General features: G+C 33.6%; 1 protein-coding gene across 1 annotated transcript; it reads right to left on the bottom strand.

Annotated features, from left to right (window-relative positions):
• Nucleotides 1-5588: 5588 nt before the first annotated feature.
• Nucleotides 5589-7004, bottom strand: LOC111628721. Its single transcript, XM_023372557.1, has 2 exons — nt 6175-7004; nt 5589-6130 (listed from the first exon to the last, which is right to left on the bottom strand). Exons 1-2 carry the CDS (start codon nt 6851-6853, stop codon nt 6123-6125), a joined length of 687 nt encoding a protein of 228 aa, XP_023228325.1. The 5' UTR covers nt 6854-7004; the 3' UTR covers nt 5589-6122.
• Nucleotides 7005-12473: the final 5469 nt, after the last annotated feature.

The raw sequence follows: 12473 nt of genomic DNA, 5'->3' as shown, positions 1-12473 counted from the left end.
AAATATATATTAAATTAAATTAATAATAAATTAAATAAAATTAAATTAAGAATAAAGATAAAATTGATTTCATATGAAGTTTGGAATACTTTTCTGTTATGATTTTTTTTTATTGCTTTGAGTGTAGCTGACCTGTGCATGTTTATGAATCTTTGTTACATCATAATTAATGAAAATGTTAAATGTTAGTTTTGAGTGCAATATACAGTAGACTCCCCAATAACACGATAGATACGTTCTGTGTTTTATGAATTCCATGTTGTACGAGTCACTTAAATATATGAGCCAATCACAGCCCAATGCAGTTTAGGGACTATGGTTGTTTGAAAGGTTTTCTTCCATAAAATTAATCGATTCTAGACTAATTCAACTCAACATTTCAAAACACGTATAATTTTTTGGGAATAATCCATATAAACTATACTATAAACAAAAAATTGTAGGATTACTTACCGAGTGTGCACCATTTGACGACGCCATTGCTTAAGCTTGTTTTTGTTGCGGAGCAGCGCATCGAATGGCGGGCGCATGTTTCCTGATAAATTATTTTTCTACAAAAAATTTGCTGAACTTTGGAGACATCATTAATATAAATATAATTTTTATGGACGTTAAATAATAAATGGTTTTTAGTATGTCCACTGCTCGTTTAAACTCAACAGTTTGTGCAATATTTGCTATTGGTCTAGATTCGACCAATCCTGTCATGACATGAGTCAGCAATGACATTTTATTGTATTATACGAGTCTCTTTTAGTGTGTTTATACGAATACAATCGCAATTTTTTTGCTGTTTTATATGAATCCATTTTATAGGGGGTTCTTATCTAAACTGTGTCAGTGTATTGTTTTATGGTACTTATGCCCAGTAACTGATCACAATATACATAAATATGCCATAAGATGTAGACTTGTGTTTGGACTTGGAAACCATACTTTATGATAACCTTTATTTTTGTTTGACTTATGGCCAATTCAAATTGAGATTGAAATTGTAGAATGAACTCATCATAAGTTGAGGACTGTTTTATATATATTATTGTTACCTATGAAATATTTTTAATGCAAGAATATCAAAAATGAAAACTATAAAATGTGATGTTACATTTTTCGTTATCTTTAAAGTATGGAATGTTATTCTGTGATATAAAAAATTTACAATATGATTATCCAGGAACACAAAATTGACAAAATCAGTTTCTTGTTTCTAAATTTGGAATTTATTCTATATCATTAAAAGTGCTCAGCAAGTAAACACAGAAATTAAAACACCTTAATTTGTTGCTGAGAAATATATTTGAAAAACTAATGTTTTCAACCTGATTAACAGGCCATCATCAGGTCTAAAAAACGAAAATTTATTCTATATCAGCAGTTTTTCTTCTTTTAGTCTTGATACCAGCTATCAGAGTTGGAAAAGGCTCTGAATTAAATTGGCAGAATTTGGACTTGATGCATTGTTTCAGTTCTGCTTCGTTTTCAGCAAACCACCAAGTTTTATGCATCATCTGATTCAGCTGGTACCAGAATCATTTAATTAGACACAGCTTAGGAATGTTTGTAACATTCTCTTTGATAATGTAACAGACTCTGTATTTTTATAGCATAGAAATTGCATTGCTATTAATCATATAAAATTCTTAATATATTTGTTTGTTGATACAGAGGTGAGAGGATACTATGAATGCTTGAAATCTTCCTTTTCAACTAATTACTACTCAAACTGACACTTTCTGAGGAAATTTTGCATGGTATTTAAATTTTACCTGTTGTTCAACCCCATCCATACAATAGTATGGGAGTTGTTCTCAGTACAGTTACTTTCATCAAATAGTATGGGAGTTGTTCTCAGTACAGTTACTTTCCATCCTTAACAACATCTAATCTATTTGAAGCCTTGAAATATACTCAAATTTTTTTGCAGCGTAGTCCTTGTGATTTGAATTTTGTATATTTTGGTGCTAATTGTCACTTCTGAAGAACAATATTTCACTCAACTAGTGTGCTTTTAACATATTGATAAGATATTTTGAACTTTCAAGTTTTCTTGACAATTGTCCAACTTTTCCAACAGCTTCTTTTCCCAAACTCCCTTTTGCTATCTGTCATTTTAATTCTCCTTCACCCACTCTCTGGACATCTAGAAACATTTTTTTTTTTTTTTTCATTTGGGGATCATCACTTCCCTATACAGGGATCAGAACACCCCGCACCGCTGTTGCACAACGGGGTTGAAAAAATCCTTTATTCTTAACTATCAATAAACACAATGATTAAACAAAATTACAAAAATAAAATAAAATGAAAACAAACTACTGGACAACTCGTCCAGGACTATTTACAATTGAATAGTTNCATCTATTTTTTACAGTGTTATTGATAAATGCTTAAATTATTATTATTTTAATAAAATACGTCGTAATTTTAGCCCCAAACACAAAAAAAAAGTTTAAGTGGAACTTCTACTCACCTCACTAGACGTACCAAACGCCATTGTCAACCTTCTACATTTGCCAGATGGCGGCGCTCGACGTCCGAAGTTCACGTATTCGCAATGAAAACGTCGGCCCCAATCTCTCTAATATCACTACGAGTAAGTTTAATTAAATAATTTCTGTATTAAAATCGTCTGTTTCTTTATAATGTTATTCGTAAATGTTTAAATACTCATTATTTTAATAAAATACGTCATAATTTAAACCCCAAACACACAAAAAAAGAAGTTTAAGCCGACCTTCTACTCGCCATGCTCGAAGTACCAAACGCCATTGTTAACCTTCTAGATTTGCCAGATGGCGGCGCTCGATGTCCGACGTTCACGTTTTTGCGATGAAAACGTCGGTCGCAACCTCTCTAACGTCTACTGCTTTACGCGCGCGACATTTTCCATCACATAGCGTGAGGCATGCGACGGTCGTGCACGCATTGATAAGGGATAGCGAAGTAAACAAGCGCCAAAATTTTCAATAAATTAATTGTATAATTATGTGGAATTATAATCAATTAGCAGTTGATGCCCGCTGTAATTTGCATTATGTAAAACGTCTAGGAGACAATCATCCCTCTCTCAACCCCATGGTTCCGACTTACCTGCAATTTCAACATAAAAATAGACTTAGGAATGTAATTCGTTCTGAGTTTTAGATAGTAATAAAGATATTTAGACATTTTTATTTACTGTTTAATCATTGGGCTGCAATTTCGAAAGTGCAGAGCTGTAAATTTCCACTGTCGTCCGTCTGTCCGTCCGTCTTTCCTTAATCTCGAGAACGGAGTAACATGAAAACCGAGATCGGGCATGGAAACTTTAGGGCAGGAGGACTGTATACGAACGTCCGATAAAAACCGAAATCACGTGAATTCAATTAAAAAATTTTCCCCTGAAAGGATTAGTTAGATGACTGGTAACATTCAATTGATCAAGAAAAGTATGATGTACAGTACAGGGGAAAACACTACTAATATGAGTTGGAAAACATATATTTTAGATTAAATAAATTAAGAATATAATTAAAAATTGCAGCTCGGTATTGTTATGACGTCACAATAAATAATTGCTCTTTAATCATTAATTTATTGCATGAATCTTAGAAAATGATAGGCTGATTTCCATATATCCAAAATGTCTGCAGTTTATCATGAAATATAGAACTCCCCCCCTTTGTTTTTTAAAATGACTTGTTACATAACATAACGTGCAATAAATTATTATATTAAGCAGTAAAAACTGAATTTGCAAATTAATTTAAATTATTAACTTTTGTGGTTTGTAAGAGAGAAACCTTTAAAACATAATNTTTCCAATTCCTTTTCAATCCTCGTGAAGTTTAAATTATAGGTAGCAGTTCGATCTTTAAAATAATCTTTTGCCATCAAATACAAATTCCTTGGACACCTTTTCTCCCTCAACTGCCATAAAATAAAATGCCACCAAGCATTATCGAATGCACCTCTTATATCCATACTAATCATAACTGCAAACTTTGTCACTTCTAGCACTTCTTTGACATCTTTAATAACTTTATTAATTGCATCCTCTGTCCCTCTCTGGGCTCTAAATCCATATTGTATTTCACTAAGCCTTCCTTCACCTTCCATATACCAATTAATACGTCGAATCATTAAATCATCCAACACCTTACCCATAATGGGCAGGAGACTAATAGGTCGGAAACTGCTAGGATCGGATAAATCTCTCTTTCCTGCCTTTGGAATGATCACTACCTTAGCCGTCTTCCACTTCCTTGGAAAAACTCCAAATTTTAGACACAAATTAAATACTTCTGTAACTTCCTCTGAACTGACTTCCCAAATCGCCTTGATAATTTGAACCACTATACCATCCTCGCCTGGAGCTTTATTTACCTTAATCCTATTAATGCTCTCTTGAATTTCATCTTTTGTGAAAGGAGGATCATCTCTTTCATTATATTCCTCTTCCACCTTCATTCTTATTTCTCTTTGACTTGCATTATCCTCTGTCACCAAATCTCTCGGAAAGAATCTATCCATAAGGAAGGAAACAGAATCCTCCAAAGACGATGTATACCCACTTGGGGTTTTAATTGACGATGTCACCGTTCTTGTTTTCAATTTTCCAGTACTCAATTTACTGGAATTTTCCTCACAAAATTGCCTCCATGATTTAATTTTGCTCTCCTTAATTTTATCTTTATAAAACTTCTCGAACCTTAAGAAAGCATCTCTTCTCCGTTCTCTTTCACTGAGATTATTACAATGTTGAAACCGTCTTCTCAATTTATTATTTTGTCTTCTGATTGAGGAAAGCTCATTATTCCACCATGGTACCACATGCCTTCCTTGCCTCTTTATGTGATTACAATCCCAGCATATCTCATTTATTTTATCAATAAACCTTTCAATTACAAGGATAGATTCACTCCTATCACTGCTGTTACTCTTTGTAATAAAACTCAATTCTCTTCTACATCTTTCATAAAACCTTTCCCATCTGGTCCTATTAACATCAAATCTCCTTCCCTCAATCCTTGAACCACACTTTGGCACCTTGATTGTAAAACATATGGGAGAATGATCACTAATACACCCTTCACTGTCCACCTCCCACTCACTGAGCCACATAAGTCCATTATCATTACAGATTGTAAGATCTATCCAACTACAGCCCCTTGGTCCAACAAACGTCGGCGGAGAATTAGGATCATTAATGATATGCAGATTCTGCATTACCAGAAATTCCAAGAAGTCGTCAACTTCCGGGTCCTGGTTTGGGTCACCCCATACCGGAGAATGCAAATTAAAGTCACCACCAATTATAACTGCCAAATTTTGAAACCTGTTAATAATCTTATTAAGATCTTCATATATACCACAAAGGTCCGCACCAAAGACCCTATACAGACTCACAAAAATTAACTTATTTCCAGCCACATTCAGTTCCGCACACACGCACTGTTCGTTACTAAGTTCAGAATGGAAGTGAACATCCACACCCACTATTGACACTGCTATGGCTGCCAGCGGTTTGACTCCGCCATGTTGAAGAACTTGAATCCTCCCACTAAGACATGCAACCTTCTCTTTAACTGTATACGGCTCTTGCAGAAGAGCTATATCCTTCGATTCTAACCTTTTATTAAGCAACGAGGTAGCTGCAATTGCCCTCTGCAAATTTCCTTGAATAACCTTAATTTCTTCTATGTCACTAATATGCTCCATCTCCATAATCGGTTCGACTAATCAAAATTGCCTTCGCCCTCAAAACTAACGGACATTTCCTATCAAGGGCATTATGCCGAGTGTCAGCCAATTTGTCCCTCTTACAATTACAACACATTTTAATGGTATTTTTATTCTGACAATCCTTGTATCTATGTCCTTCTCCACACTGGCTACATGTGGGAGTCTCTTGCTTACAATCCCGGGCAAAATGCCCCATTCTACAGCAGTTAAAACATTGCACAATAGGAACAAAATCTTCTACTGGACACCTCACCCACTGCAAATTTAACTTTCCTAACTTTAACAATTTAATTCTATTTTGAGGGCTGACGTCCACCACCCAACTAGATGTGGACCTGTTTCTGTTTCCAAGAGGGAATCTTACCAAGAAACCCTTTTCAAATTCCTCAAGTCCAGTATTATTGTCCTGCAATATTTCATTTTGTTGGTACACAAACTTTGAAATCTCACCTTTCTCTACATCCTTAGGTACTGAGTGAATGATTACTTTTGGTGTGCGTTTTTTAGGCTCACGAGCAGTCATTCCAGGAATTTCGACCACTGCCTTTTGTAACTTTAACTTATCACTTGCCTTTTCAACTTCAATGGCAATAGCCCCATTTCGTAATTTTCTGAGTCCTCTAACTCCAATCTTCAAGGCCTGAGGATTAATTTTTTCTTTTATTGTCATCTTAGTTTTTTCAGCATCACTGTCTCCTTCTGTAGGCTGCACAATAACCACTTCCCTTGGCTCCACCGCCCTCTTATTAACCAAGGGGGGACTGGCGACCACTTGCGCAAAAGATCTTCCTCCTCTTCTTTCTTCTGCAACCTTCAGTTCTTCCAAATTCTTCTGTATGCTGGACACCATCTTCTTTAGTTCTTCACTTTCAGTTAAAAGTTCTATAATTGTTTCAACTCTCCTTAATATCTGGGGAATATGATCCCTTGTCCCAATTTTGGAATGGGCATTAGCCACAAGATACTCATGCAGTTCATCTTGAACCTTTTTGGCGGCAATGACCTTATTGCCGTGCGATCCATCCTGCCGACTTGGCAGAGACGGAGTTGATGCCTGTGTCTCTTCCACAAGCCCTTCTTCTCCCCCTGTCCGGGCGAGAACCGCAAAGTGTGGTGGCTTACTTGCCATCGCACACAACAAATAGCCTTGAAAAAGGCTTTTAACAAGTCGCAACTACCTTTGGCTTCCCTAAAAGGTACTAACAGGCCGCACCGCGTGGAGGTAGGTAGTCACTTTCCCAAGAGCTCAACGATAAAGCACGAAAGATCACAGAGAAAACGCTCCGGAATATTCNTGTTGTTTGTTTATAAATCTTGTACATAGTATTTGTTAAACTTGATTAAACATTTATTATTGAGAATTTTTTGTGACTAACTTTGTCCTTAATTTTTTCCGGTGCACGCTAAAAGTCCAGGCCTGGCAACTAACAAACGCGAACTGCGTAAAGTACCCGTTAGGTCCCGGCTCTAAGAAAAATTCGTTGTAGAGCAGCAAATTAAATATAGTACTTTACATTCTAATATTTGTTATCGTAACTGGAAATAACCATTAATAATTGTTAACATTTGATCTACTATCAATATGTTTAATTTCTTATTAATATGTATACCACAAGATATTATACTTGAATAGTCTACTGTATATCTTATTGTAAATCCTGTATGTTATTATGTTACTGTTTATTGCGCTATTTAAAACTGTATTTATATTATTTTCCTTTGTATTACTTCAACTGACTATAATGTTTTGTGTGCTATTGATTTGTACTGTTAATATGTAAATAATTCCTATGTATCTGGTAATGCACCTAGCGGGGCCAGATATGTGCATATGCACTTTAAATAAAGACTGACTGACTGGTTATTGCGGTTTGAATGGCAGTAAGTTGGGGAGGATGTCAGTTGATCAACTGATAGATTTTGTTTTTGTAGTTGATGAGTCGGACAAGGATCAACTGCGCATGCGCTAAGTCGCCATCAGTCGCTGTACAATCGGAAGTTGTGCCGGAAGCAACCGACGAAACGTTATTAAATTGGTTGAAAGGTAACTTTTGACTGACAATGCTGCTTCTGAATAATATAAAATTTTAAGATAAGAATTATTTTGGTCATAAAAAAAATAGAAAAATAATAAAATTAATAAATAATGATGGGCACGTTCGTAAAGTCGAACGAGTTAAACGAGAATGACGTCATCGTTATTCTTATTTCGTTAGACTTTTCGAACGATTCGTTTAGAACTAAATGGCTGTTTATAAAATCGAAAATACGAATGTTGCTAGTACAGCCTTATCCGAAATATTTTTCTTAGATTGCTTCGGGTGGACAGTTACTTCAATCATTTCATCTTTTAATTCACAATTTACACACTCGAGTAGATTTAGAAACATCGATATCGTCGGGCGCCATTTTCTTAACGAAGTAAACCAACTCTTTCCTTCGTGAACTTCGTTAGAGTTTCGTTCGAAACGTCATCATAGCAGAGCATGCGCACTGAACGAGACTACTACTATTCGAACGATTCGTTACTAACGCGTTTAACTCGTTTGACTTTACGAACGTACCCTATACTGTTAGATCTGGCAATAACTACCGATGATTTTGCGCATGCTCACGATGGACTGCTTCGTAAACCGCAAAAAAAGTTTGTTACGGAAAAGGCTTTACAGTAGTTTATAATTATTGCTATAGATATCCAGTGTAGCAAACATTTACGAACACGGACACGGTTACGTTACGCAATTTATAATTCGATCCTAATGGCTCTAAATCCGTATGTGTATGAAAATCCGAAAAGTGCTTGGAAAAATACAGTCGACCCCCTATAACACTGTTGATTTTTTTCCGTTTTATATGAATTACATGTTGTACGAGTCACTTAGATTTTACAAACACATGCGCCGGGCTGTGAACGGCTCACATATTTGTAAAATCTAAGTGACTCGTACAACATGGAATTCATATAAAACAGAAAAATCAACAGTGTTATAAGGGGGGTTAACTTGTATATCCGAAAATTTACAAACGTATTACGCTGTCGACGGTCGATAACACTAAAGAACAAATTTACTTCTACAGTATTATGACAAGGTATTAACTTTTGGGTAGTAGATGGCCATCTTGCCTCCCAGATATATAACCTACCGTATTTTTAAATTATTTTAAATAGAATATATTAAAACAGTTTTCTTTTCAGAATGATGAAGCCAGTTTGCGAAAGTCTGAAACGGAAGAGGAATTTACAGAACGTAATCAACTTCTACAATAAAAGAGTTAAAATATGAGGCCCAGAAATCACCACAAGCCATTACTAGGCAGCAAGACAGGGATGCAGCAATGGCATCTTTAAGAGCATCATCTCCTGTGTTTCCATCTGGTAAATATAAAAACTTAAAAATTTTTTATAATATAATTACTACAAAAATTGCATAATAATTATACATTTTTTAAAAATATATTATTTTTAGATAATGATACCAATTTCTCAAAAAAAAAAAAAGAAAACTTTCTTATCTCATACAAAGCAAGCAAGACCAACAGCTTCAGTTAAAACAAGAATTAAATTTAAATAAAGAACAACTGCAGGTAGAGTTGAAAAGACTGAAACTAGAACAAGAAAAATTAGATTTGGAAAAAAAAAATTGATTTAGAGAGAAAAGAGAGAAGCAAGACTGATGGAGGATGGAGAGGAAAGATTGTTATTAGAATTATTTATGAAAACTTAGTTTTTATTCAAAGTTTTTATAAAATATAAAAAATTCTTTATTTATTGATTACATTCTAAGTATTTGTCCAATTTGCGGGTAAACAATTAAAATAATCTGATGTTGCATTACCATATAAGCAAGTGTGACAGTTTGTAAGTAATACATCAACAATATAAAGTTTACGAACGGCTGAAGATAAACAATTTCAATTTTTTTTTAAATCTAGAAAAGCAAATATTTGAATTATTTTCCCAAATACCCATTCAACATAGCGTACTCTCTTACTGAACTCATCCTTGAATTAAATACCTCTTGCTCGGGTGTTAAACTAGTACCTCGGAATGGTGTAATAAGGTGTTGACGCAAAAGATAACCAGAATTTCCATATAAAACAAATTGGCCCGTTCTCAGAACAAGAAATCGCAGCAAAATGCTCTAACAAATTAGATTTTCTTAACATTTCTGTCATGACGTCTTCCTTCTAATGGTTCAAATAAATTTGCAATTATACAATCAGGTGTAACCACTGATTGAAATTTCAAACAATGTGTACGTTTATTGCCACTAAATACCACCCTCTAATGTGTTTTTGAAAGACAAATAGGGCGTGCCATTCCATCTATGAACCTCCAACAATTTGTCAAAGGAGCACCTTTTGCTGTTATTACTGTACTTGACTAAATAATTTAAAATTTTTCTCCTGTTAGTTTTATTTGTCGATATTCAATAGCAATTTGAAACGGTTATTGTAAATGATATTTAGTATTTCATGTACAAATCTTGAAAGTTTACTTTTTGTTCTCCCCAACAAAACAGAAATATCATCAAGACTATTAGGATAAACTAATCTTCGTAAAAAAAATACAAAATACATCAATTCCAAGTGAGCATGATCCATTTTCACAAATTATTACAGATGGAAGGTGTAAAGCAGAATGGAGGTGAAACAAATCATCTCTTGAAAATTGTTAAAATTATAAAATTTTATAAATACTGTATTATTCCTTTTTTTCATTTTTACTTTAATTTATAATTACTTACCGAAAATAAAACAAGCAATCAGAATCTGTCATTTCATATAAATTCATTCTTACTTTTGTCACAGGTATAGCTTTAGTGATATATGATATAATAAAATGGCTTCTTCATCACTTTCATACTCATACAACAAGACTAATACCTCACAAGTAAAATTTTAATTAAACTCTTACTGTGAAAAAATAAAAATAGTGAACACAGCCTTAGAATTTGTGGTCACTTCATATTACTTTAAAAAATATTGAATAATTAAATAATTTCAGAATTAAAATAATCTATTTTTTACAATATTATTTATAAATGCTTAAATACTCATTATTTTAATAAAATACGTCATAATTTAAACCCCAAACACACAAAAAAAGAAGTTTAAGCCGACCTTCTACTCGCCATGCTCGAAGTACCAAACGCCATTGTTAACCTTCTAGATTTGCCAGATGGCGGCGCTCGATGTCCGACGTTCACGTTTTTGCGATGAAAACGTCGGTCGCAACCTCTCTAACGTCTACTGCTTTACGCGCGCGACATTTTCCATCACATAGCGTGAGGCATGCGACGGTCGTGCACGCATTGATAAGGGATAGCGAAGTAAACAAGCGCCAAAATTTTCAATAAATTAATTGTATAATTATGTGGAATTATAATCAATTAGCAGTTGATGCCCGCTGTAATTTGCATTATGTAAAACGTCTAGGAGACAATCATCCCTCTCTCAACCCCATGGTTCCGACTTACCTGCAATTTCAACATAAAAATAGACTTAGGAATGTAATTCGTTCTGAGTTTTAGATAGTAATAAAGATATTTAGACATTTTTATTTACTGTTTAATCATTGGGCTGCAATTTCGAAAGTGCAGAGCTGTAAATTTCCACTGTCGTCCGTCTGTCCGTCCGTCTTTCCTTAATCTCGAGAACGGAGTAACATGAAAACCGAGATCGGGCATGGAAACTTTAGGGCAGGAGGACTGTATACGAACGTCCGATAAAAACCGAAATCACGTGAATTCAATTAAAAAATTTTCCCCTGAAAGGATTAGTTAGATGACTGGTAACATTCAATTGATCAAGAAAAGTATGATGTACAGTACAGGGGAAAACACTACTAATATGAGTTGGAAAACATATATTTTAGATTAAATAAATTAAGAATATAATTAAAAATTGCAGCTCGGTATTGTGATGACGTCACAATAAATAATTGCTCTTTAATCATTAATTTATTGCATGAATCTTAGAAAATGATAGGCTGATTTCCATATATCCAAAATGTCTGCAGTTTATCATGAAATATAGAACTCCCCCCCTTTGTTTTTTAAAATGACTTGTTACATAACATAACGTGCAATAAATTATTATATTAAGCAGTAAAAACTGAATTTGCAAATTAATTTAAATTATTAACTTTTGTGGTTTGTAAGAGAGAAACCTTTAAAACATAATATATTTAATTTCCTATAACATTTTAAATACAATAAGCATAATATAATGGTTTTAAGAATGAATATTAGTCATCTTCATTCGAATTTTCTGGCATTTCATCTAAAAATAGAGACAAAATAATTAAAATTATATTTTATAATTTAAATATTTTTTATTACATCATCATGAGTATTAGAAACAATAGCTTTATCATCTCTACGTCATATTACAATATTATAAAATCAAAATGTAATTGTGTGTGATTATATATACATATATGTATATATTAAACATTATATATACATATACAGTATAACCTGTTTAAACCGAATCGCACTGTATCAAATATTTTTCGGGTTTGGCAGGTTCGTTTTGTACAGATTTTAATATATAGGATATTTAAGAAATTAATATAAAATATACTAATAATAACATTAAATATGCTTATATATAAGTATATACAGTAATGTAGTCATATATACGTCTATGTATTACACGAACATTTAAAATTATATATTGAAAGAATATAAAATAATAGATGTACTGTACAGTATTGTATATTATTTTAATGTTATAATGTGTAT

Source organism: Centruroides sculpturatus, unplaced genomic scaffold (assembly GCF_000671375.1).
Source record: "Centruroides sculpturatus isolate CEXI.00-Female unplaced genomic scaffold, Cexi_2.0 scaffold416, whole genome shotgun sequence".
NCBI classification, from domain to species: Eukaryota; Metazoa; Arthropoda; class Arachnida; order Scorpiones; family Buthidae; genus Centruroides; species Centruroides sculpturatus.
The sequence above is the reverse complement of the archived record's forward strand: the minus strand, read 5'-3'. Positions and strand labels throughout refer to the sequence as shown.